A 27179-nucleotide genomic window follows, 5' to 3' on the forward strand; every position below is an offset into this window, starting at 1 on the left:
TTGGGCAGCATTTAATGCGACACGTGCATTGCGTGCGATATAACCGCATGCTTCTACAAGGCTCACAAGTCCCGGGGAGAGCTGCAGCGGGAGAGCTGCATGCCCTGAGATAGGCAAAGCAACCGCGTCCCTGCCGGAGCTTCTCTGGAGGGAAAGCTTCACCACCTTCTCCCCATCTTGCTCAGAGCCTGAGCCAGCAAGCACGCCTTCCTCTGTAGAGGCGAATCCTGCATCCGAGGACCAAGGGGATTTTTATTTCTTGTTTCTCTTTTCCCTTTTGCTTTTAATATTTTTTTTTTTTTTAAGTTTCCACTCCTTTTAATTGCTTTTCCAGCAGCTGTCACACAGCTGGAATCAGGATGGAGTTCATTAGTTTGTTTTTTTTTTTTTTTAAATAAGTTTCCAATGGATCTGCATTCAAAACAGGGAGGTGAGGAAATCAGATAAGCCAGGAAATCCAAATGAGCTGGAAGGGTGTACAGCCACATGATAATTCACATCGTTAAAGGAATTTGACTGTCCTGGAACGTCAACTGCTTGAGGACTCTGCATCTGATTTGCAGAGCTGACTAAAAACACAAAACCCGTCTGGTTGTTGCTTAACAAAAGGCCGTAGCTCTTCTGCAGCTGCCAGTTTACTCATTTTCAAGGAACGAGCTCATTTAGGAGAGGAGCAGAGCATGTTCCTGCCTCACTTCCCATTGGGCAACAAGCAAGAAATGGGGAAGGCTGCTCATAACTGCAAAAAAGCACAGCTGAGATGCACTTCCCCAAAAAAATACTACGTTTCTGACACACACCCTGTGCCATATGTAGGTGCTGGCAGTACCTGGCGCAGCATGGAGTCCTGGCACACTCATGGTTATTTACAGAAAACGTGTTTTAACATAAAAATGACACCTGCTCCGAGTGCTCCTTGGGTTTTCCATCCTGCGTACTGGGTGCTGCTCCTGGCTCTGCTGCTGAAGTGGGACCCTGGTCCAAGGCAACCTGTTGGGGCTTCACTGGAAAGCAGCTGGGGAGCATGTAGCATCGCAAAATATCAAGTTGTGCCAGGGGAGGTTCAGGCTGGATATTAGGAGAAATTTCTTTACGGAGAGAGTGGTGAAGCACTGGAAGAGGCTGCCCAGGGAGGTGGTGGAGTCACCATCACTGGAGGTGTTCAAGGAACGTGTGGATGTGGCACTGCGGGACGTGGTTTAGTGGGCACGGTGGGGTTGGGTTAACGGTTGGACTTGATCATCTTACAGGTCTTTTCCAACCTTAGTGACTCTGATTAATTAAAGCCCCAAGCAGTTGCTCCACAGGGTTTCTGAGGAGGGGACTCAGGACCAGCCTGGGATCAGCCCTTACATCTACCAGGAGGAGAGGGACTGGGGATGGAGCAGCATCCTCCGAGGGGGACACTCAAAGCAACGCATTTCAGGAAAAGGAGAACTGAAAGCTCCAGGACGCTCTTATCAAGGAGAAATTCAGCATGCTAAATTAGGGACTTTCTGAAGATCTCTTAAAGGAAGCATTACGAAGGAAGGGATTAATTTTACAGCTTAAATAAAAATAAATGGCACGCTGCCCTTGACACACCATTAAAGAAAAACTAGTATGAAAATCTGGGAACTTTCACCAGATTCAGATCAAATTTCTCTGGGGTTATTTTCCTCCCCACTGAGGGGTCCAGGGAGCACAAACCCCTTTTATTTTACCAGGTCCTTCGACTCGCAGGGCTGGAGGTGAACCTCCTCCTCTGCAGCAGGTCACGCCGGGAGCTGGCAGTCCCACGCGGCAGCCAAGGAGCAGGCAGCGTACTTCATCCCCGTGGACCACGGTTTCATGTTCCAGCTTCAGCCAAACCTCTCACCAGCAGCATTTCACCACCCCTCGCGCTGGTGCCAGCACCCATCCAGCCACCCAGCGAGTTCGTCTTGGGCGTGGATCCAACCAGAAAAATGAATTTTTTTTTTTTTTGGGGGGGTGTTTAATTTTTTGAGTGGATGAATGTGATTCATCCCTGCAGATGCGCAACGTGGCGTGCCAGCAGCGCGCAGCTGCCGCGGGATCACTTCTAGCCCAAAGTTGGGCTGAATTAATCTGGCTGCAAAACGTGACACAACTGCGGGCGGTCGAATCCCAAGTGTTGCAATACTGCAATTCCCTGAATTCAATTAAAAATATGCAATTACTGCAGCCTGACACCCCCGGCGATGCCAAGAGCCGGGACCCCCCATACTCTGCCCAAGCCCCCCAAGCCCACCCAGCTGCACACCCCGGTGCACCCCAGGAACAGCAAAGGCTTTTGAAAACAGCCCCCCTGTTTCTAGCACAGCAAAAACACACGCAGGATAGCAACATGAGCATTTAACAATCCCATCCATCTTTATTTTGGTAGTACTTTCTGCTGGGAAAGGAAAAACCTCGACTTTGCTGTATTTGTAAAGTGGTAAAAGAAAGGCAGGTGTATAAAATGAATTGCAAATGATTCAAAGTGCCTGACGGCAACATCAGGAGTGTTACAAACACGTCAACTTTAGACCCGATACCTTCTGTTTCTGCTAACACAGTACTGGATGTCGGCTACGTAATAGGCTTCACTCGCTATACAGAGATATTTTGAAATAAGGGCTTTCTTGGTAATGTAAACAAAAATCAGACACATTAAATCCCTCCACAGAAAAATACAACCTTATAATAACACCGCAAAGTAAATGCATCTCCCAGGTTTTGGACATACTAGCTAACTATTTCTCACAACAACCCTGCAAGGTAACGAAAACCATTGTACCCAGGAATGGTGGCACAAACGGAACTGATTTGCCCCGAGTCCCACAATCCGCCTCGTCTCCGTTTTACCTCCTACAGCACAAACTGGGTGTGCGTATCGTACGGCTGGGATTTGGCGTGTCGCTGATAACAGGTGAACAAAGGGACTCAAAACTGCAAGAATAACGCTCTCGCGCTTCCAGGGGATTCTCTGGTTTAATTTTGCAGGTGTTTTTCCCTATTCTGGCAATTATAGACATTGTATAACACTTTGAAAGACCTCCGATACAACACACCGATCACAGTGATGTTTTGGGCTGGCATCTTACGCCACGTCAACACACGATGTCACCACGCCAAAAAGATCCCACCCCAATGGACAGTCAACCTCAGGAGCCAAATTCTTTGTACATGTAGCTGCATAAATACAGTGCCACCATCAACGGGTTACGCCAGGCTAAACAAGAACAGTACCAAACCGAGCAAATCTAGCTGCTAATGGAAGTTGTCATATGATCCATTTGAAACGTCTAAAAGTGAGAAATATGTGAAATCGGGTGATGACATCCAGACAGTACAGAACTATTTTTACAGACTATTAACTCTGACTGTAAGTTAAAGAGTAAAATTAGAAGAAGACAGCAAGGCTAACACAACTGTACTTTCCGAAGTTCACCTGAAAAGAGCATTCTGTACATTGCTGGACAGATGTGCAGATGACACTCAGCTGAAACACCATTTACAAAGGGAGACGAAAGCAAGAAATGTGGGATTTGGAGAAGACGCCCTTAACTTGTATGTACATACACGGGAAAGTATCGTGAGAAAATTCGGCGTCCCGCCTTTGCTCCAAAGAAAGGAAAATGCTCAGAGACACTGGCCAGCAGCAGGAATGCAGCTGGGAGCAATGGGCTGGGGGTTCCCAGGAGCTAAATAAAAGGCTGAATAAATGAGAAGAGCTGAATTTGGGTCATTTTTGTTTTCTTACAGGGAAGCTGCAGCCCTGGAAAGACTGCTTCTGGAGCTGCAGTTTGGAGGCTGGTGCTTTAATCCTGTTCTTTACCTCTGTTTCGCTTCCAGCACAGGAGACCGGGGCGTACGCAAGTACCATGGCTCAGGGCTCAGCAGAAGGGGCAGACTCACCGGCTGCGCTCCTGAGGGGAAGGGACCTTTCCCCGGGGAAGCAAACGGGACGTCCAGGTGTTTCTGCAGTTCTTGGGCTCAAATTTTAACTACAAAACAAAATCTCTACGTTTATATGCAGTCTACGGGTACAAAAGAGGAAGGAAAAGTGGTACATAAGGAGTTCACATCTCCCCATAGTAGAGTAAGAAACTAATGAAAACAGATTTTGGCTCAACACGATGATAAACCGTTATCAGACATACAACATACATTATTGCCTGATAATTACAAACAGTTGGGACACAGAACTCCACCTTAACCCACAGTTTTTTGAGTTTTCGCAAGAAAAACAAAGGTCTTTTCTAACTTTAATGTGAGGATACATAATCGATATGACTTACGAAGCCAGTGTTTTGATATAAGTGTATCTCTATATTTGTTCATTGCAGAACACAACGAACTGTTAGCAATCTTTTATTTCACCTTATAAAACTAAAAAAGTGATGATAGCTTTGTGTAGAAAAAACCAAAAAAATAATATATTTCCAACACACATCTGTCATATCTTAGGATAAAGGATCATGTATTCTGCTCTTCTTAGTGCTTCTGTGCAAACCAAAGGCACCATTCCTACCGATGAAGTTGTGAATTTGGATCTTTTTCTTTTGGGTTTACGAAGGTGAATGAAAAATTGCCAGGCCAGGACAAAGCGGACACTACTGTGCTGAGCACACTACTGCGTGACTTACTGCTCTCACAACAAAAAGACAGGTTAGGAAATACTGTTGCATGTACTTGCGAACTCACTGTCAAGAAAAATGAAAACATCTAAAAAGGACTGTCTCTAAAAACAGCCGGCAGGATACACGTCGTTACACTCGACAAAAGAATTGGACTGTTTTTAATGACGACGAGAAATACTCACATCTCTGCAAATCCCGTAACTACACAGGTATGTCTTTGTACTTTTACCAAGCTGGCGGGGGGGGAAGCATCCACTCTGTACACCCCCTTTAACCCTACAGTGCATGCATTACAAACACCAATGCCACCCAGAACGGCAGCGGGAGTTCGTCACATCTGCCAACTTGCAGTAGAAAGGAATGTAAGCGTCAACAAGTGCCACATTATATCTGTAAATGAACATTTTCACATGGTTGGGTACCAAGCTAAGCTCGCAGTGTAACTCAGGACCCTCTTTGCAGTGAACACAATTAACTCTGGAGTGGTTTTTCCCCTCTCTTCTAAGCGAGTGCATCTTCTAAGCATAAGCAGGGAGGGATCAGCGGCGGGGGAGCAGGGCCTCGCAGGGAGACGTGTCTGCACGGCAGCCCGTCGGGCAGGCAGCAATGCCCGACCGAGGGCACGGGGCACAAGACCCTGCCAACCAGTGCGCGGGTCCCGCGGGGCTGGATGCTCCGGCAGCAACTGGTTTTGCTCAAATGGACGACTTCCAGCAAGGAGAGCCCAACCTCAGCAGCCAGCCCCGACGCCGGCGCAGCACGGCCGAGGGAGGAAGGCAGGCGGGTGCTCCTGCACAAGCGACCACCACCAGGAGATGACCGGCTGTCCTGGCAGAGTCTTCTCGCTCAACAGAAACCGGGCAACAGCGAGGGGAGAAGGAATTTCAGAACAGCCAGAATAACGGTAGGGATGCTCACCGCTTGCACCGCTGCTGCGGCGTTACTCCTAAGGCCAGGACGGTGGAACACGCTCAGTGCTTCCAAACACAATTTTCCCTGTCCATCCCAGCTCCGACGTTTTCCACGCACAAGCCCCAACATGCGCGCAGAGGATCATCGCTGGCACAAAACACGAGCTGCCGAGCAGATCTGGACCGTAAGGAGCTCAGAAAACGACTCGGTCTTCCTGCGTCCTCTCCCACCACAGCGTGCTGTTCAGGGTGCCGAAGCTGCTGTCCTCCTCCTCCTGCTCTTTAGCGAGTTCCACGAAAACCTGGGACAGACAGGAAGGGTGTGAACACGCCATGCTCCTTGTAGGACCTTTCTCGGTCACAAATAGAATTCATGGTAAAAATTTCGTGGATATGGGATGTACGGTTTCATCTCCAAGTAGGAAGTTTTTAGTATTTTGGGGTTTTTTTCTCCTTGCTCCTACCCTTCTGCCTCATTTCTTCAAGAGAAACCAAATACATGCTGAAGGACATTTATCGTCAGCAATAACTGACCCAGAAAAAACAATAATAAGCCTCAGCTTTACCCTCCTTTCAGAAACGAACAGCAATGCCCCTCTTTAGAATACATCAGAGCAGTATTTCCTCTACCATCACAAATGTATTTTGCTCCAGTCACTGCAGTTGGCATCTTGTTTTTAAAGGAGAAAATGGGAATAAAGAGGAGCAGGGGAACTGACAGTCCCAATTCACTCTGGACTTCAGTTCCCCCAAAATGCCCGCAGAGGCATCAGCAGAGCAGCCCCAGCGGCCCGAAAGCCGGTGCGGGGCCAAGCTGCCTGCGCAGGGCTCACCAGCCCCCCATCCACTACAGAATCACAGAACCATTAAGGCTGGAAAAGACCTGTAAGATCGTCAAGCCCAGCCATTAACCCAACCCCACCATGCCCACTAACCCATGTCCCAACTTGCCCAGACTCCTTGCACGACTCCTACCCGGCAGGGACAAAGTGAACCCCCCCCAGACGCCTGCGAAAACCCCGTCACAGCACCTGCAACACCTTCGCCTGGCAGGGTTTACCTCCACGAAATATCATGTGCTTTAACATACCTGTTCCAGGGTTGCCTGAGAAAAGCTGTACTCCTCAATGTTAAAGGCGTGTTTTACTGTTGAAAGAATTAACGAGAGCGCGCATTTAGGAATATTTCACTATCCGACACAACTGGATTTAAAGCATTTTAAGCTGGCATGAGCGCTTACTCTTCATTTCACAAGAAACAGAGGTGGGGGCACCAATAATAACAGAAAAAAATAAATTAATTTCGAACAGAAACGCAAAAGTGTCACTGCATGGCAAATGTGTCAGTTATGGGAGACAAAATGATTTCTGTACGTGATGCGTGGCACGTGCTGAATTACCTTCTTCCAGCTTGGAAAAAGAATGTGAAAGTGACTGTACATCTTCTTTAGGAATTTTATACGCCAAAATAGAAGCAAAACTGGAACAAAGAAACAAAGCAAATTTAGCTTCAGGTCAAATTGCTCAAAGCAAAAATACTAATATCCAAGTGAATGGGTTTAAACTTGTTTTCTGAAGGTTACTCCAGGCATTCTGACTAGTCATCAGCACACAAGACAACAGGAACGACGCAGTTCCAGGAGACCAGCTGGTTTATAAGCTGCCTCAGAGATCCAGGTCCAGGTGCATCGGCTGAGATGCCCCTGAGACCACTCTATGATTTATATGCTCTCCAGCTTAGATTCAACCATAAACTCATGCCGATAAACTCATGAAAGAAAAAATCGCTGCCCTGAACTCCCAAGGTTATGAGGTTTTGCCTTTTAAATGAACTCAGACAGAGGTCACTCGCGACTCTGCACCATGCAGCGGTTCCCGCGACCCAGACTCCAGCACAGGGAGCTGCTCTGCCCCACACATTTGCTCCTGAAAAATGAACTCTCCTCCACATATCCCACACAAGAGGCACGCTCCTTACGCAACGCCTGCGGTGCCCTGTTTGGAGAGTCTCATCAGCGGTCACCAAGCCAGACCCTCGAGTTCGTACGGCACAAATTCAAAGCCGTTGGGGGAAAACCAACCAGCCCACCCTCAAACTTTCAGGGACCCCCAGGAAACGTTCAAGCATTTCTAGATAAGGGCAAGTGACTCAGATTTTACCCCCGTTTCCCGGAGGGACCTGACCGAGGAGGAAGCCTCCAAGCAACAGCTAAGCAGAAATCGAGTTTTGCTTCCTCCGTGCACGCAGGGCTCGCAGCCACCGCCCTGGCAGCTTCTGCTGGCCAGCAAAACCCTTCCTCTTTCTTTTTTTTTTTAAGCTACATGTAAGTATTTTTTTGTAAATTTTAGTATCACGGCATTCCTTACTCGGTGCCAAGGAGCTGCTGAGAAATCAGGGGCTTGTATTAATATCAACGTTTTCTGCTTATTTGTTAAAGTTTACCTTTCCTGACGATTCGCGTTTGGGAAGATGTGCAAAATCTGCCTCTGCAGATACTCCACCTGCTGTACGTCTGCTGTTTCTTTTAATTTCATTTCCAAGAAGTATCCTCTGCCAAACTTACTCTTCAGGTGTTGGACAGTACCTATACATCTACCGATTGCAGAGAGAAAATAGGAGTTGCACGTGTTACACCACACTCAAAAAGCAGCCCAACTTCTAGCAGACCCTTTTTGCAGTTTAATTTTGCTCCAAGTTTAAGGCGCAAAACAATTGCCTACCTATATTTTCAAAGAACTATATTCTAGTCGACAGCTGTCCTACCCTCCGTGCCACAACACCCGCCCGCAGGGGAGGGCTCCGGCGGTACCTGAGCTGCCCGGACACCAGGATGGCCACACGGTCACAGACAGCATCCGCCTCTTCCATGTAGTGAGTGGTCAGGATCGCTGCTCTCTCCTTATTCTTAAATGCTGCTCGAATTGCCCGCCTACAAAACATAACCAAAAAAATCCCTGAATAAAACATTTGGGACGTAACAGTAAATCCGGGGTCAGTAGGACAAGAGGACTGTGACGGTCAAACACAAACTCTTTATTTGATGGATCAATACTGCTCCCACAGCAACAATTAGCACCTGATTTTTTCATGAAGATGACTCAAATCTCATACTCCTTTTATTTGAAGATTTCTTTCAACTTTCAAGCTTTTAATCTCCAAGCTATTCTGGGGGAGGAAAGAGATGAAGAGCACCTGGTGCTAAGGCAGTGCTGACTCCCCGTCTCTGGCTCTCCCTAGTGTTACCAGGGATAACGCACACCTAAAACCGGACAAATCCCTAAAGAGAGACGAGCCTGCGGCAAACGCAGCCCCGGCGGCACTCACCACATGTGCTGCTTGGCTTTTGGATCCATCCCGGTGGAGGGTTCATCCAAGAGCGTGACCCGGGGGTTGCCCAGCATACTCAGGGCAAAGCACAGCTGGGAGGGAGGCAAAGGGAAAGGGTGAGGACACAATGGCTGCTGGAGACACCCAACACGGCAGCTCGAAAAGCTCCCCCATACCTTGCGTTTCAGCCCTACGCCCAGCTTCTTTGTTGTCTTCTGCAGGTGGTCTTTTAAATCCAGGGCACTCGCGATGCTGCGGGAGGGGGAGGACCGCACGTGAGAAGCTGAGAGGGTGGTGGTTCGGCCTCCCCCTCCTCACACGGTATGCAACCACTCTCATTTGAAGAGCTCAGTTACAAACATGTGTATATAAAGTATAAAAAAAAAAGCAGAGCAGTAAGCAGAATCAGAGCTGGGCGCTTCCATACAAAAGCACCTGCCCCGTGTCCTACAGGAGCTGGGGGTGACAACCCAGAACCAGCTCCGAGCCCTGGACTCCCCGTCCTTGCAGCCTCTGCAAAGGTCATCATTAGCGCTTCCTAACTTAAAAATAAATAAATAAATAAATACAAATACCAGTTGAATTTTGTGTGCCTGAACCTGTATTTCCTAACCTACAAATTCACACTTGCTGAATTCGCTGAAAAGATTCCATCAAGCTTAAATGAAAAAAAGATTGCATTAGGAAAAGAGAAATAAAAAAAGACTGCTAAGAAAAATATAGCTAAACCTTAAACATTCCTCTAATAAACTACTTACCGTTTTATGACTTCCTTAACATCAGACTGACTCATTCCTTTGATAGCACCATAAATTTCAAAGTGTTCCTGCAATGTAATATCTGGCCAGAGCGGATTTGTCTGAGGACAGTACCCCACAAATTTCACTGAGTCGTCTTCACTGTTCAGCCCAGAACAACAATCTCCCATCAGAACCTGCGAGGAAAAGGTATAGACCTTACTCAATAATATTGTAAGTTTCAGAACTGTTTTTGTAAAGTTTTAGCAAAAACCACTTGGGAATGCTTGCAGTAATAATAATAAAAGATGAAGTACAGATTCATTTTCTATTTTGTTTGTAGCATGGAACGTACCTGCCCACTGGTTGGCTCGATCTCTCCAACGAGCATATTAATTAACGTGCTTTTCCCAGCTCCGTTGGGTCCTAACAAACCCAGTATTTCTCCTGAAGAAAGGATGACACAACACATCGCCCATGAGGTCAGGTAAATGGATTCAAGAGTTGTTTTTGTACATAAACCAGCTCAACGGTGAGTAATGGGACTCCAACCTTTTTTTACGCAGAGAGAAACATGTTTCGTTGCCACTTTCTTTATTTTTCTCCCCAGAAGAAATTCCTTTCTTTCCTCAAACTCTTTGTGCAAGCTGCTGACCAGGATTGCTGGCATCTAGCAGAGAAGAGAGAAGTGGCTGCAGCTCCCAGCAGCTCTGGGAAACATCCAAAATTGGGTTTTGGGCAGCGCCCGCGGGTGCACAGCATTACCTCCTCGCTTTTGGGGCCGCTCAGTATTTCTTGGACTCGCAACCTCTCCGCCTTCACGTCTTCATCTTCGTTCTCATCACGCTGGACATCTGGGAACTTCCAGGCTTTGGCTTTTGTAAAACATCTTCTAAGGGGAAGGAAACAACCTGAGGCCTCGGCTCGGCATTCAGTTGAGATTTGCTCGCTGCTTTGATGCAGAAAGCAATTTGTGTTTGCCGAACCCAGGAGCAAACACATTTATGCAGCACATCTGAGAAGCCCCAAAAGAGCAGAAAGAGCTGCCAGCGACCGCACCTATGTCATCTCTACGCCGAGCTCTTCGCTGGGGTATGGCACCTCTAGCCATGCAATGGGAAAGGAAGTTCCCCTATTTTTATATAGGGGATGTCCTTACAAAATTCCTGATTTTGCATTGTTGTAACTTAAAAGGAAGTGAAAAACTATTTCTGCACTTTATCGACTGAATTTCAGACAACTAAAGTTAGGAAAACAAATTCTTTAGGCGCTTGGGATGGGATATAACCACAGGTATTTTATTTTCTGCAATATCCCCCATAGCTATACACTGTGTACTCCAGCTTCATCACCACCGTCACTTTTAAAAACGGCCTCTTTGGACTGGTACTTTTTAAAAGTCTATTCAACAGACACACCTGAAAAACGGATCCTCTCGAACTGTCCTCCCCCCATTCTTCAGCTCGAAACATCGCAGCAGGAAGAGCCACACGACACACTGCAAATAGGGCTAAACCAGACAAATACACTTCTGGTTAGTCGGAGCGCTGCCAGCCCTGCGAGGCTGCTGATCCTATAGGTGATCCTATAGGTGATCCCCCCAGTGCAATGAGTGACAAGAAGCACCAACTCTTCCCCACCACAGAAGTGCTGACGAGAAGATGAATGGATCATTGGATGCTTCTCAGTGGGTCGACACTGAGGATGCACAACCAGAGTCTGCTTAGATTTAATGGCATTATTTGGTTTTTGGAGAGAGAAGGGACTGTCCCCTGCTCTGGAGTTCTTGCTCCATCAGCACAGGTTCCCATAATAATCAGGATTAATATCAGCACCATTAATAAGACTACTGAAGCAGCAGATGTCGAGCTGGTAGGCACAGCAGCTTTTAATGACGCTGTTCATGCTGCAACAGGTTGCAAAGCTGCAGGCTCCAGTGATGCTCAGCATTAGATCCAATCTTTTATTAATAAGATGTCTGAACAGAAGGGGCCTCCCAGCAGGAGTCAGCAATTCTCTAAAGCAAATATGGCAAATAATCAAATAACCATGCTTACAGCTATAACTGCTACCAGAAGCCGGTCCCATGGGTCGTAGAATCCTCCGTTCTTTCGCTTGCCTTTCCATGAGACCTGACAATGCAAAAAAATACGTTCAGGTAAATCATCACCTACCAGCGACCGCATATTCTACACCGCACTTTAATCTCAAATCAGTCATTTAAGTTACGTTGCTCAAGCACTTTCTGAGCTCTGCAGAGACCCTGCTTGCACGAGTTTGACACCAATAAAACTCCATCAAAGCCCCTGGGGCTGCTCCTGGTTTAAAGCCACCGACTCCCAATTAACCCACCTCCCACCACTGTGTTCGCCCAGTCCACAGGCTGAGAAACGCATGGTTTTCCTTTAGATATTTAACGGAAGATTTGCTTCTTTCCTCATTTTAAAAGCACAACATTCTGCTTGGAGGAAAAAAGGTGACTTTTCCCCAGCAGTTGCTATTCTTCATGTGTTAAATGGCTATGGATGGCATTGCATCACTTGGCAGGTAACTGCTGTCTCCTCATCGTTAAAGACACCCACCCAACCCCAGCCATCTACAAGTGCTCTGGAGGGGATTTCTTGTGTCCCCTTACCTTTATAAAACAAATCAGACAGCCTATAAGGGGATAAATAGGAATAAAGATGGAGAAGACGTAATGCAGGATGGTGGTTACCAGGTAATAGTCCAGAAAAAAGGCCACTTCAGTGACAACCGTACAGAGCAAGGCTGTCTGTACAAAAGAAAAGGAAAAAAAGAGTCCATTTTCATTCAGTTCAGACTCTCTAAGCGTAAGTTATCTGATTTCAGGCACATTTTTTAAAGCGTTTATCATTTAGGGTATGGCAGTGATAAAGAGGCATTGGTAATGTTTCAAATTTCTTGGGCATTAAGGACACACAGTGAAATAAAATCACTGGGAAGGCTGTCAGGGCTTTGGAGATAACCCGTCTTCCTAGCTAACCGAACTCAAGGTAAAGCTACTCACCACTGAAAAGATAAATGACCAAAATTCTTTCGTATTTTGGACTTTTCTAAACGTGAAGGAGACCACGTAAGTGAAGAGCACGACTGACGGGACATAACCAATCAGGCAAAAAATCTGGAAAGATAGGCAAGGTTTCTCAGGAAATGTACAGCAAGAACCCAGGGCTGAATAGAAAAGTATCAACTGGAATGACTTCAGTGTGCTACATAACTCTGGATTCATCTTTGTCACTTAATTTGATATATTTTACCACCTTGGTACATACAGCATATACTACTAAAGACACAAATAAGAGAGTACATGGATAGGCAGGAACCTCACTCGCTCAGTTTCCTTTAAACTATTTCCCTTTTTTTTTATAACACAGGCTCCCATAAATGCTGACCTGAAGATTTTGGCAAATACTAGGAATTCCACCCTTCAGCCTTAGCATTTTCACAGAAATTAAAACAAGGGTAGAAAAAATAGCCCTGCAGCGCAACGGTCACATCCCAAACCCAATTAACTCTGAGCTCCTGGGAAAGCAGCTAGGAAAATCTGATTCTTCTCAATTACAGCCAGTATCTCAGGGAAGCCCTCTCTGAATATAAAAGACATGAAGACTTGTCTCTTCAATTTAATCATGGGCTGCAATTCGTTGTGGAGCTGGTCTGCGCTCAAAGACACCGTAACCTCCTCGCTAGCTGCACGCCGATGCAAACGGAGCAATTATCAATCGGCGGTAAAGAGGGCAAAGCAGACCGAGCAAGGAGGGCAAAAAAGGACGGAGCATTTCCTTGGAAGATCCTGCTATTTTTAAGCTCCATTTTATTCCAGTTCTGAATGAAACACCAAAATTTTGAGTATTTTTCCCCAGGAAAAGTAGTACTACTTTGTCTTCAGTGCAGCCTGACTGGTGCCTCTGCGCCAGCAGCCTGCGTTAGGCATTTTCCCTGTATATCAGCTGGAAAAACTCTGCTGAACCATCTAATAAAAATAAACACTTGTGGAAAACAACATCACCATGCCCTCACATCCCGACGTGTGCTCCGGTCCCCACCGCACTCACCACAGCAAGGAACTTGCCCACGTAGAAATAAACGCCGTAGTGGAAGGCGAAGAGGCTGCCTATCATCAGGACAAGGATGGAGAAAAACAGCGGGAGGTCAACGACGGCTTGCCCGGTCCAGTAAGCGGAGGGATAAAGCCCCGCTATCTTCAGCTGCGTGTACGCTTTGATCTGCAGCAGGAAAAGCAAACGCAGTCGTCATTAAAATTAACACAACGTTAATCTGCCTCAGCGTGTGAGCAGGATCTTGTTTTTCCCTCTAATACGCTGCTTTGACACCGATGTGGCGTCAGTGCGTTACCCAGATATCGCTGATTTTAGCTGCCAAAGAAGCAAAAAGCATGTCCACGGAAAGCAAAAGAGCGTTTCCCAAATCTGCTCTACCCAAGGCAGCAAACAGCAGTCACATCCGCGCTGCCTCTCATGGCAAAAGACGCTATTTAAAACACCTCTGAAGGTTTTCCCAAAATCCCAAGGTTTTTAAGTTCTTGAGCAGTCTACAAAGCCACATCTGGGAGTTTACCTTATGGTTTTCCGCATTGTCCATGGCAAAATAGGGTGGCATTCCAGTAATAATGATACCCAGTAACACAGCTTCAAAATAGATCTCCAGTCTGAAAATCGTGTCTGGAAGATTCTGAAATATAAATCAGATTTCTTCAATACCAGAACGTGCGTGACCAAAAAAATGCATTTAGAATTGGAACGTGACTGTAAATGCTAAAACATGCATTCTGTGCATCTCGAGATCGTCTGAGCTGCAGCATGAAGAAAAATACCTATGGAAGTTTTTGGAGTATTTATAAGGGTATGTAACAAACTCCTAGAGCGTTTATCTCCCGCAGCAGGTCCCCTCCTCTCCTAAAGGCCAGCCCAGCTCTGCACAGGAGGCGGCAGACCTCCAGCACCCCCGCGTTCAGCCCCCGAGAATTCCAAGTAACCCATCACAAACCCGCAACAAATTCCCAACAGGACATCCTCTTTCCGAGTCCCTTTTTCCTCCGCTTCCACAAGCTGCAGAACAAAATCCCGGCACCTTTCAAGTCCTCTTCCAATTCCGCAAAGGTCCGTACCGCCAAGGACGTACTCCACGGGCTTTGGCTACTGGGGCCCAATCCTTCCCGCCGGCGCCGTGCGGAGCACAGCCCTCGGCGCTGCACAGTCCCGACCAGCTGCTCCCTTCATTTACGGCGCGGATTTGCACCCCCCCTCTCACCCCAGGGATCCAGGGATGCTTCGCCACCCGCCCCGTGTTTCAGGGCGATTTTTGCCGTGCGGCCCCCGCTGCAGCTCACCTGAACGAAGGGGTTGCTCCAGATTTGAATGCTCTCCGTCACGTTTAAATTGCGCAGAAGTAGATTGCTGACAATATTCATCAAAACTGGCAGGGAATGCACCATGGTACTGTTGAATATGATGGTGAAAACATAGTTCTGGAAAGGAGAGTGTTTGCTGTATTAATTCTTTTGCACGAAGGGTAATAACCTCTCCTCTGGGCTTAATCAAACCCGAACACTGGGAAAAATGTTCGCATAATAGAGTACGCTTTGCAGGAAGCTCTGGGCTGCTCAGGGTGGTTATAACACATAACCTAATTCAGGAAAACAGTCATGCTCATAGAGAACAAATTATTTGGAATAGGTTCCTGGAACGTTTTATGCGACTGTGACGCTATGACAAATGATGCTCCAGACAATTACAGTCTGCAAAACAAAACACGCAACGACCCACACTCGTGTGTTCTTGCTAATGCATTTAAAAACCAGACAGGCAAAAACTTACATTAGCTGAGGGCTGCACTGTCACACTAATATTAACAGTTTGCAATGAATAAAAATGGGAACAAGAGACACAGCTGGCATATTGCAAAGCAGTTCCTTTCCTGGAGATTAAATACGACCCCAATGTTCAAATCTTTCTGACGCTCCTTCAGTGACTACACCGAAATGAACACTTACAGTCCAAGAAACTCATTTTTCTTTACACATGAGAATTATCATTATGCACTGTGGAATTATACTTCTGTCAAATTGCGTAATTCAGCCAGCATAAGTAAAAAAAAAAAAAAAAAAAAATTCCTATGCCAGGTGTCTTGTGAAGCAGAATATTTCTCTTGGCTTTTTGTATCCTTGTGGGGAAGAAAGGGGGATGGAAATTTTATTAGCCTACCATAATTATCATTATGGAAGAATATTTATTTTGATAATATTTCCGTTCTGTTAATACAAGTCCTCTTTCCAGGCCTCTTGTATAAGCAATATTATATGATATTATCTGCTTATATGACTCAGTATGTGCTTTCAGGCAAGAGTAGGACAAACCCAGCCCCGAACCAGCTGCTTGTCTGCTCTTTGGGATACGACTGAGCTGGTCTGTCCGTCTTACCTGTCTGGATTCAAGGTCAAACACGTTTAAAGCTGCGCTGTGAGGTGCAGCCGAGACGTAATCACTGTCATTGAACATCTCCAAGAGTATGTTCATGCTCCCAAGAGAGCGGACAATGTCATCGATACCCGATTCTGGTGTAAGAGAGAGAAAACAACATGATTACTCATCGCCAGCTTGGAGTATTTTACACAAAATTATTGATTAATTTTCTCGCTGATATAACCCTATGATGAAAGATCACTGCTTCCTTACACATGCCCACCAAAAAGAGTCCTCCACTATTTTGAACAACATGAATGTTTTTATTTTGGCTTCCCACTCAACAGACTCCAAAGAATTCAAGAACATTTTTTGGCTATATTCTCCAATTAATTTGTGCAAGTCAAATGCAGCAGTGAGGAAGCAGAGCTGCCAACGAGCATTATCAGGACACTCAAAGTTTCAGTTGAGCAGAGAATTAGCTAAGAGAGAAGGAAACCAGCAGCACTTTGATACAGTGTCCGGAGAAACGAGGTTGTATGCAGCACAAATTCCCAGCAGCTCAAACAGACGCTCGTTTCTATCGCCCGGATCGCTGCTACGCACTCTTAAAACATCCTGAGTTGAAACAAAAAGGAATTTTCCAAAACGCTTTGTAGCAGGATTTTAACGTTGACAAATCTCAGTGTCTCCCTACCCAGTTCCTTCACGCAGGTCATCTTTTTGTCTCGAGACATAGCAAGCACAAGGCTACCAGCCGCGGGAGAAGGAGGAAGATCTCTGAACCAAATCCTACGGCACGAAGGATACTCACTCTCTGCCATCTCTGGGTACTTGGAAACTCTTCATCTGGGTTAATGTCAAGGAAAAAGTTTGTGCCCAACCCCTAAAGGAGCGCACACCATCCTTCCCCGCCACGTGAAATGCTATGTTGAAGGGAGAGGCAGAGACAGGAGCTACCCCCGCGGAGCATCTCCGCTCTCCTACCTGTGGAGTTCTGCAGCAGGAGACGACTCCTGTACTTGTGATAGTCCTCTCCGGGCTTCAGCAAGTACAAATCTGGGGAAAGTTTGATAGCAGCTACAGAATTTTTGATGATGTGGTGTATGAAAAACAATAAAATCTGAACTACAAGAAAAATCAGAAAAAGCAACAACCTGAAAGAAATAAAAGTTTTGGGTTTATTACAATTCAGCAAAAGCCAACCCAGTTTATGTGCATGCTATTAAAACATAACCTCCCTCACCCAAAAAAAAGCACGTATTCAACAGTAATGGGTAGCTTCATACTTATTATCTTTTAAATGTAACTACGGGAAAAAAAATTAATCGCATCCTGCCCTTTCTCTGGTGTCTTTCAAACAGGTTTTGAGAATTTTGCCCCAATACTTACATAACTCTCACACATTTATTTTCCCGCTTGAGACTAAGGAAATGAACTTTCGCTATGGTGGAAACCTGCTTCTTCCAGAGGGCTGTATTGCTCATTGCCGGCGCCTTCGTCTCCGAGAGCATCAGGAGGCTCTGCTCCATATCATCGAGGGATTTTGTATCCATTTCATCTTGCGCTTGCTGGGAATTGAACACGCTATAATCTGAAAAAGAAGAGAGTAAAACTCTACGAATCTGATGCTCTGTCAAAGCTACACAGTTTGAAATGGTAGGGGTGGAGGAAGCAGGGTGGCCATCAAGTCCTTCCCCGTGCTATTGCAGAAACCATCTCATCTCATCCCAGTTTCTCAACTCAACCCCAAGCTCAGTAACACTGATCTACTCCAGAGCTCTCAATCACACGCACAGCAGATGCTTAAGGCAGATGATACAAACTTCTGCCACTCAAAAGGTGCAGCTCGCCCCAATTTCATAACACTAGCCTATGTATGCACCTGTATTATTCAGTACCAGCATATTCAGCTGTTAAACCCTCTTATACCCACGCAAAAGCTTTGCAGAGCAGGATAGTTTACTAGTCTGTATCACAAAGAAAGCTCTAGAACGATTAAGATAGCTTAAACCATTCAAAGTTGACATCAGAAGAAGAACTGGTTAAATCTGGAGTAATATTAAGTGGTCCCAACTTTTCATTTGAATTGAAAGTTAATTTAAAGGAGGGGAAGAAAGACAGTTCAGCTATTTCAGCCTTAAGTGCAGGCTACCAATATTACTGTTCCTGCAGAAGGCTGGAAATAAATTTTATACTGTGCATTTACAATTTCTTGAAAGTAAGTCCCATTAGGAAAATAAAGCACATTTTAAAAAGCTAGCCATAAAAAGTGCAACTGTAAAGCAAAGAAGATAGATGTAAGTACACTGGATGAAAAATTAATTACTGCAGAGATGGCCAGTAAAACACTTTTCCCCTGGATCCTCCCAGAATCTCTCCCCACCCAACTCACTGCTTTTGTGCGTTTTTCGTGTTAAATATTTCAAAGCCTGGAATGACGTGAGACCGAAGGCACCCCGTGCTGCTGGATGTACCGCTCCGCAAGACGATTTTTTATTCTTACCTCCATAGCAAAACTCCTTCTGGCAGTGATGTGGCATGGACAATTCTACACTAATTAAGACTAAACCAAACATGGGTAAAAACAGGAAAACAGCCACGGTCCATCCCACCTGCTTGATCGATCTCTGCCTCAACTTCCAGCTTCAGATAGACATCCTCCAGCGTCGTCATGGAAACGCCGTAGGTGATAACGCCCAAATGGGAATGAGTGTCGAGGTCAGAAAACAAGCCTAGAGACAGAAGGGAAACATACTGGTTGCTCTGAAACAGGATTACATCGTCTTCCCGAGAGATCTTCAAGCCCATCAGAAGCATCCCTAAAGCCTTCTGCACGGTACTCTAGAAAGCAGGTAATGTGTAGATATGGTTGCTTAATTATGAAGACACAGGTCATGGCTTGAGGACCAAGGGTGGGATAAGCTCCCTTTAGCACAGAACTTCAACCCTGTGGTCAGGTACGGGAAATGCGGCATGTTTTCCCAAAGCTGTAGTGTTTATGAAAACCACCTCAGCATCCTAAAGCTCCTGGGCTCAGAGCTGCCTCCTGGCTGGCTGCGAGAGCCCCTCTCCTGGAAACATCCCGCAGAGAGACTGTGGGACAGCTCGTCCCACCTCGATCCCTGCCCAGGCACAAAGAGATCTTGCAAATAAAACCACTGAGTAATTTTTTTATGTATATAAATACCCAAATCTGTAAAGCCAGCCTAACTGGGCATGAGATCCTGGACGGCATGCATAACTTGAAGACCAAAACGATGTTCAGAGTGAGAGCAGTTATTAGCACCCTGGGATAAAAAACGCTATTGGGCTCTTGCCAGTCCTATGAAGTGAAGGACTTGACGAAACGAGGAGCTTCAGAGCCAAGGTCACGTTGAAGGGAAATGCAAACGCGTGAAATGCGAAGAGCAGTTAGATACCCGACGGTGCTCATCAGATCTCCGCGATTTCTTCTGCCCCAGTAGCCGAGGCATGTTCCTAACCTCAGCTTCTCCTTAAAATAGTTCGGCGGAATTGATTCAATCTTGCATAAAGATGCCTGTTTTTCAAAAGTACACGCAGTGGCTGCTAAAGGTAAAGCTAATAAATTATTAACTGGTTAAATGCAATGGGGAAAAAAAAGCATTTATGAAATATGAGCGGCGTTCACATCAGTATTGATTCTCCCTTCGCTTTCCACACAGCGCAAAGGACACACTGTTTCTTCCATTTTCTCCTGGGAGATGAACACGGAGCTGTGTAGGACTGATCAGACAATTGCTGCCATCTAGTGAAACCAGCACATCTGCTCCACGCTCCCTCTCACCAGTGAATTTTAAGGCAGTGACACAACGCTCTTTGCGCCTCGCAACAAGGGGGACTGATTACTGAAGGACTTGGGGCTTTCTGGCTTCCCGCTGGAGGCCAGCCCTGCTCATTGAAACGCTCTGCAGTAAGATGATGCTTCTGCAGGACAAGGGGAGTCTTGGACAGAAGGGTCTCTTCACCCTTCTGCTAAAGGCATCTCCCCAGCACTTGCTGCTGGGTACCCACATCCCTCCTAACACACCACAACCCCCTTGGAGGGGGTGATGAGGTCCTCGCTCACCTGAGAAAGACCTCGCTGACTGATCCTCAGCCAAAGCACAGCCAAACAACGAATATGTATAAAAACACATAAATGCAGAAGCGACAATTTAACAAGAACTGCAGGGTACAGCCACGCTTGATGGATTTCCCTTCTGCGGCCATTCAACCCTGCGGCGCAACAAAAACATCAATACCTGCAAACTTGTCCATGTCCTTGAGCGGCAGGGTGTACACGAGCTGCTCGTCGTTCTCTTGGATCAGGCTGGCTGCAGGTATGTGCTGTCTTATCAGCGAGGTTGTAGCTTCCGTGTTGCAATAGGCGTCGATGTGCATGCTAAGAAAACACGCGAGGAGAGAAGTGGGGTTTTAAAGCTTGCTTTTCTCCTTACATCCACGTCAGAGCTATCAGCTAGCAGAGCACCAAATATTCAGTATGAAGATGATAAAAGGATCTTTTTTGGGGGCAGGGGGTGCTATCTTATAGATTTCAACAGAAAACAATAAAAAAAGATACATGATGTCACATAACAGAGATCACACAAAAAGAATACCTCAAGCGGTAGCCAATCCCCATACCTCAAGCGGTAGCCAATCCCCCATTTGCTTTTGAGAAAGAGAGAAGATCCAAGGCATTTTAACATCCCTTGAGAAATGACGGCTTTACGATCTAGAAACAAAAAAAATCAAGAAAGCCCTTTGAATCAGAAGGTTGTCAATTTGCTCCAAAACCCAACTATATGTTCCAAATAAAGGTGTATTCCACGATTAGAGAAGCATCACTCCTTCTCCATAACGCGACTATCGCTCATAGACCGGGTAACCCGGGCGGTACCCCGCGGATCGCGGCAGGGCTCACCGGCGAGGATATCCGCCTCGTCCATGAAGTGGGTACTGAAAACGGTCACGCGATTCGCTTTTCTGTTTTTCAGAAGGTTCCAGACGATGTGCCGCGAACACGGATCCATACCCGCAGTCGGCTCATCCAGCAGTAAAACCTTTGTGCGAAACCAAGAAGCGGTTGCAAAGCCACATCCACGCGCAAGGTACTGACCTCAGGAAATCCTGCTTAAGTAACAGATACGGGGCTTTTTGTTTGAAGCCTGCTAGTTAGTCCTCTAAAACATATAGGAGACATCCTAGAGTAAGCAAGGCAGCTGTCTTCACTACGCTTTGAATAAATTCATCTCCTGCTGTGACAAATGGAAAAATCGTATAGTAAGTTAATGCCATAGTCTGTTTTATTCTGTTTCTAACACAATTCCGTCTCACTATGGGTTCACTCCTTCTATTAAGGGATGGTTAAATATACACACATGCTTTTAAAATCCCAGTGAACTGTCACACGCATAATTTTTAAATACAGATCTAAAAGCAGTCCCCATTCTTACAGGCCAGAAATAACAGATCTGTAACACAAAAGAACTCTCTGGCTCTATCCCTGCTCCGAGCGCCTGGATGCCTTTGCAAGGAAAGTCTCCGACAGTGTCACTGTTGGGGGCTAAACATTACCTGCCAGGAACAACATAAAACTTGTCACGCTATTTATTTCACAAAGAGATCGAATCCAGAGCTGCTGCCGTTACCCAAGCCATTAACATCCTCGAGCATAAAGGTTGAGCTATTGAAGTGATTTTAATTGTTTAAACCACAAATGAGGCGGGGAAAAAAAGTGATAGTTGGTCACAGAAAGAATTTCTGCATCTTACATGTTATTATATGCATCAGTCGGTCTTGACAAGAGACATCAACCCTGAGGTGTACTAGTGACACCAGGTCGCGAACGCCTCCGTCACGCTCACCTTTGGGTTCCCGAGAACAGCAACTCCCACCGACAGCCGCCTTTTCTGCCCCCCACTTAATTTTTTAGCTTGGTTGTCTCTGATAGGCTGCATATCCAAATCCAACAACACTTTCTGCACCTTTAAAACGTAAGAAACACATTTATTGTTAAAAAAAAGCTATACATTTTTTTAACCAGATTATTAACAATTAACATTCAAATTAACTGTTCCTAATTCACGGCGTATTCTGTGTCGGAACTGCGCACCCTGCTAACGAAACTGCACGTCCACAGCAGGGTCTTAAGCTCCAGCAATCCCGAAGAAGTTAAAAGGTGTTGATGTTTGAACACAAATGTTAGGATTTAAAATGTTTCATGAGCATTTTAGTTTCCTAGGACAAATTAACAGTTTATCTTTGCAGAAATACCTGTCTGTACCTCTTTGTCTATTGTACTGTAAAGTAATATTTCCCTGCAAACGTGTCTTAAGGAAGTATCTGTGCAATGTAAGGGTATTTTACCCTACAGGTGAAAAACCAATGTATAAGGCAATATCTGGGCCCAGCTGACTTACCTCTTGTATCAAATCATTCTGAGGGATTCCTTTAATTGCAGCAAATATGGAGAGATTCTCCTCCACAGTTAATATATCAAAGTGTATGTCGGACTGGGGGCACACCCCCGCCATTTGTCGCACTTCAAGCATTTCATCGATTTCGGAGACTTTGTGCCCATAGACAGAGACGAACCCTAAAAAAAAAAAAACCAAAACCAGGAGCAATCAGCTGAGGGGTTTTTTTACAGGCGGAGAGCAGGATAATACAGACATGAATCTGAAGTGGACTCTTCCAGACACTATCCAGAGAAAAATTCGGTGCATCCCGAAATAACCATAAAGGCGAACAGCTTTGGTTTTCAAAAGCAGGGTGTGCAAAATCTCCTCCCACCGGAGAAGCTCACCGTCTGTCGGTGGACACAGCCCGCAAAGGATGTTCATCAGCGTGGTCTTCCCGGTCCCGCTGTGCCCGAGCAGAGCCGTGATCTGACCTTCATAGACGTCGAAGGATAAATCTGGTCCCCGAGGCAGGCGCAAGAGAAAGAGGAAATGTTAGCGACACGCTCCTGGCACCCGGAGCCGGCTCCTACCGCGGAGGTAAATTCAAATACTGACATATGGGGTATGCATTTACTCTCGGTTCCAAGGGACGCCTTACCTCCACGCCCCGGCATGGCACGGGACCGCTGGGGCTGGGCCAGTCCCAGTCCCTGCGCGGGCTGCGGGGTGGCCGCGTTTAAAAGCCACAGGGGGAAACGAGACGAAAAGATCAGGGAGGTGGGGCAGGGAAGAGCCTATCACTAACGACACAGGCAGAGGAGGAATAGCGGGGACGACGTCAGCAGGCTTTCTTTAGTGATGGAAGGGCTCCTCTTTTTGGGGTACCACTTCAAACAAGATTACTGCCAAAGCGGTGAGAGAAGACACACACAAGCACATCTGGCATTCATGCTCCACGGTCCCACCCCACTAAAAGAAACCAAAAAGCCCGAACTGAAACACAAAAGGCCACTCAACAACTCAGCGATTGCTCCTCTGCATCTGATAAGCAGCTAAAAAGCTAAAATGTTCTTACTTCTGAGAGCCTCCACAGTTTCCCCCTTTTTCCTGAAAGTTTTCTGAACACAGCTGATTCTGAAAGAAGACATGTCATTTTATAAACTATTTTAGGATCTTTATATGTTATTTTGAATGATCAACACTCGGCAACAGTCACAACAACACAACCACGCTGAAGTAGCACTAGACACGTTAAAGACCCGTAAAGTCAGGTCAAGAGAACTTAGTCCATCTCCACGCTGGTATCAGAAAGCTTTTTCTCGTCACCATCTAAGGTATTTCCTACGATGACAGACTGAATTATTTCAAATCGGTGTTTCTTTCACATGGTAGAACAATGCACTAGAGGTTTCCCAAGCTAGAAAAGGGAACAGCTACTCCCCAATAATTTCACAATACAACAGAAGACTCAACAGACGCGACATGGAAAAGAGGTGTGAGTAGAACAGACTCCAAAGATGTGATTACTGACAGCTCTTCATCAAAATGAGGGAAAAGAAAGCAGGTATCTTTCTCTCCAAGAAAGGGAAAAGCCTTCCTTCCAGCCTCACTGTTTTTCAAAATGAAAAAACCCAACCAGTTTATCTGAAGGCACCATGTGAAGGGTGGGTTTCGGAAGCCTGGCCACCCTGAAAATGAGGATGGGGTGCAGATTACAGGTGTGAATAGTGAGGAGGAGAAGTGGGTATGAAAGAAAACAACACCTGTACATGTAAAGATGACAAGATAGTGCAAAAACGATGGAGAGCTGGGGGAGGGATGCTATGGAAAGAGTCCAGGGTGGATGAATAATGCAAAAATGGCCACAATGTTCTCGTGTGACCATCAGGATTAGAAGTGGACCCTTCAACCTACGGCAGATGCCCAGAGAGACACGGATAGAGCGGACAACACAAGACTTGTTCTGGTCACTAAGCTCAAATATTTATTTGAGACTAGTGGAGGCAACCAGGAGGAGTGACGACCCAGAGTTCCTCAACTCACATCAGGCTATGCCATCGGAAAATGATGGGAAGAAGGGCTAAAAGGAAGATACTGAAAATAATATCTGAGAAACACCAAAAAATACGTGACAGTCCAGATGCAAGACAACAGGTGACACAAAATACGGCAAGCAAGATGAGAGCACGGACATCTATTTTTCAGTTTTGTTTTACCCTCTTACATATGGCAGCTGGGTAAAACCACCACGAAGTTCCCCTCTGGTCTAAGGAGAACACAACAGCCTTCACACAAACCTAGAATTCAGCTTTTTCTCCTCAAATGTGTGTTAACAGAAACTAAACCCTCCCAGAAGAGTAGGCGTTTCAACATCTGCAACCGCTTACGCCTCTCGTGGCCTCAGTCAAACTGAGGGAATGGAAAACCGGCCGGTTTTGAGAGGACTCCAACTGAAGGAATACAATCCACAAACAAACCCCTTCTTTAAGCCCAGTGATTTATCCTTGGAGAGCATCCATGTCGTTGGCGATGGGGCTTCATTGAGAATGGAAACTAGCCGTGCTGTGTGTGCGGAGGACTCTCTGCAATGCATACCATATGCTATTTGAATCCAACGATTGGAGAAACAAGAGTGACTTTCAAATTACACATTAAATGTCAAGGACCCAGGTTTGCTAAACCGCACGTGGGACAGGGCAGGAATCGTACCTGATGGCTTCTTTCCCCTGGAATTCGGAGGGCACAGGTTCAACTATCTCACTGAAACTTAAACTGCCGTTGATGCTGCTCTCGTACAACTCCTTGTAATTTTTTCTGCGCTTCGACCAAAACGAGGGCTTCACAAAGAAAAATGGTGTGCGGCGTAGCCCAAACTCGCCTGGATAGTAAGGAGAAAAAGACCATTTCTTAACAGGAACTGCAGATACTCCTCAGCTTTTGGGTTTCAGCTATAAAAGCCATGAGCTATCCTGCTAGAAGTTCAGGAGCCAGCCCACACCCCCATTCTGGAGGGATTTCATCAGCCAAGTTTACATTATCTGCATTTAAGCCACGGTTCCCATCAACACTGCTGGCAGGTTCCAGTTTTGCTAAGTATTTAAATATACGTGCAAATCTCCTTCTATGCAAGAGAAATCCTCAGTGCTGAAAGAACAGTGGCTTAAACGCAGGCAATATAAAGCCAGCGAGACGAGAGGCAAAGGGAGCTGAAGGGCTTAGCCAGGCATGAGTCGCAAGATTAGCAACTTTCTTCTACGTTTCATGTTAAACTACTGCTGTCACAAGGAAAAGTCTGGAACGGGCAGTGTACTCTTTAATTTTCAACCCTGTAAGAACAACTTGCAAAGGCTGAGGCACTACTTAACCCAGTAAGGAAGCTCTGCCTTTAGAAAGAAGGAAGCGAAGTTTAGCCGGCGTACCTAAAGGCCACCAATTCTAGACACGCTAACGCCCCTCCTCACTTCTCACAGCTTTAACAGAGTATAAATTATTTCAGCTAAAAGTATTCCGAGTCACAGCGCAAAATCTATTTGTATACAGCAGCATCTCCTTTCTCCACAGCTGAGATTAAGCCAGAAATGCCACCAGCTCCACCAGCCGCGTCAACCTGGGGGGCTCAGGGCTTCAGGAACTGGGGATGCTAACACGGTGCAGTTCCATTTTTCTCGTGAACATACCTGGGATAACCTGATCAAGGTAGACGGCTACAAGCAGATAAAATATGCTATCCAGCACCAATAAAATAAGAGAGATAAAGAGCGGGTAAGGACCGTCATTTAGATTTGAAAATGTTGCACCGTCTTCATAATCTTCTAGATGCATGACCTGCCAACACACACAGACACACGGAGATGTTACGCACCGGCACGGTACCAGCCTGGAAAGAGACGACAGCGTGGTACAAAACTTAGCAACAGAAATAAAAAATACAATGAAAAAATGACTGAGATCACAGCAAAAAGCACAAAGAATAACAGTTGCTTGATAGTGCGCTGTATTTTACTTGATATTAAATTGCCATGGGAAGCTATTAAAATAGGCATTTTCCCCCACTACTATCAGTTTATTAAAAATATAAATATTTAAGAATATTGACATCACTAGCTATTTGAAAACGATGCAGGCAAATGAGAGCGATGAGGCTGCAGTCGGAGGAGTAGAAGGTTATTTACCTGCGCGACACCGATCAAGAAGCTGCACTGACATAAGGGGCTGAGAATCCACACGAAAGACTTGGGGAAATCTTCCAGCAGGACAATATTAAGGCCCACAAACCCAAAAGCCAACGTCGCCAAGAACTCCACTATACCCACGTGCTTTGACTTTTTAAATAGAGGTGTCAGCATAAGTGCAAAGAAAACCTAAGGACAGATTAAAAAAAAGATAAGGTGGTACTCTATTAACAAATAATAATAATAGAGGGTATTGAAAAACTGAAGTAAAAGACCATAGCTTCTTGCCTCTGATAATCGTATCGTTTTCCTGGTATAGTCACCACAGCATTCACCCACGTCCCCCACCTCCCCTACAAAGGGACCCTCGGGAAGGACAGTTTCCCAAAGATGCCAAGTGACAGAGCGCAGGAAAAGATTATGAAAGAAAAATAAGGAGCCGTAGGGCGGAGCGTGCATATGCACCCTGGTTAGTACATTTTCTGTAAATGATAGGCAGCAACCAAATAACTCTTTCTGCACTGGTTGCTTATGAACTCAGGCAACCAATTTGCTGC

General features: G+C 45.9%; 1 protein-coding gene across 1 annotated transcript in view; it reads right to left on the minus strand.

The window, feature by feature from the left end:
* Nucleotides 1-5544: 5544 nt before the first annotated feature.
* The window catches only part of ABCA5 (ATP binding cassette subfamily A member 5), a 28253-nt gene continuing 6618 nt past the window's right edge, over nucleotides 5545-27179 (minus strand). The window contains exons 8-39 of the mRNA XM_059828367.1: nucleotides 26623-26811; nucleotides 26128-26275; nucleotides 25160-25328; nucleotides 23526-23584; nucleotides 22855-22965; nucleotides 22469-22644; nucleotides 21914-22033; nucleotides 20971-21109; nucleotides 20691-20781; nucleotides 20309-20448; nucleotides 18659-18778; nucleotides 17436-17637; nucleotides 17031-17200; nucleotides 16084-16195; nucleotides 14972-15128; nucleotides 14200-14313; nucleotides 13677-13847; nucleotides 12629-12742; nucleotides 12236-12373; nucleotides 11658-11732; nucleotides 11019-11110; nucleotides 10366-10492; nucleotides 10153-10270; nucleotides 9956-10047; nucleotides 9622-9797; nucleotides 9040-9115; nucleotides 8861-8955; nucleotides 8346-8465; nucleotides 7979-8128; nucleotides 6936-7015; nucleotides 6627-6682; nucleotides 5545-5838 (exon numbers count right to left, since the gene is read on the minus strand). Coding sequence (XP_059684350.1) covers nucleotides 5731-5838; nucleotides 6627-6682; nucleotides 6936-7015; nucleotides 7979-8128; nucleotides 8346-8465; nucleotides 8861-8955; nucleotides 9040-9115; nucleotides 9622-9797; nucleotides 9956-10047; nucleotides 10153-10270; nucleotides 10366-10492; nucleotides 11019-11110; nucleotides 11658-11732; nucleotides 12236-12373; nucleotides 12629-12742; nucleotides 13677-13847; nucleotides 14200-14313; nucleotides 14972-15128; nucleotides 16084-16195; nucleotides 17031-17200; nucleotides 17436-17637; nucleotides 18659-18778; nucleotides 20309-20448; nucleotides 20691-20781; nucleotides 20971-21109; nucleotides 21914-22033; nucleotides 22469-22644; nucleotides 22855-22965; nucleotides 23526-23584; nucleotides 25160-25328; nucleotides 26128-26275; nucleotides 26623-26811 — 4005 coding nt within the window. The 3' untranslated portion in view covers nucleotides 5545-5730. The remainder of the gene's footprint in view (nucleotides 5839-6626; nucleotides 6683-6935; nucleotides 7016-7978; nucleotides 8129-8345; nucleotides 8466-8860; nucleotides 8956-9039; nucleotides 9116-9621; nucleotides 9798-9955; nucleotides 10048-10152; nucleotides 10271-10365; nucleotides 10493-11018; nucleotides 11111-11657; nucleotides 11733-12235; nucleotides 12374-12628; nucleotides 12743-13676; nucleotides 13848-14199; nucleotides 14314-14971; nucleotides 15129-16083; nucleotides 16196-17030; nucleotides 17201-17435; nucleotides 17638-18658; nucleotides 18779-20308; nucleotides 20449-20690; nucleotides 20782-20970; nucleotides 21110-21913; nucleotides 22034-22468; nucleotides 22645-22854; nucleotides 22966-23525; nucleotides 23585-25159; nucleotides 25329-26127; nucleotides 26276-26622; nucleotides 26812-27179) is intronic.

This window comes from Gavia stellata, chromosome 22 (assembly GCF_030936135.1).
Source record: "Gavia stellata isolate bGavSte3 chromosome 22, bGavSte3.hap2, whole genome shotgun sequence".
NCBI lineage: Eukaryota > Metazoa > Chordata > Aves > Gaviiformes > Gaviidae > Gavia > Gavia stellata.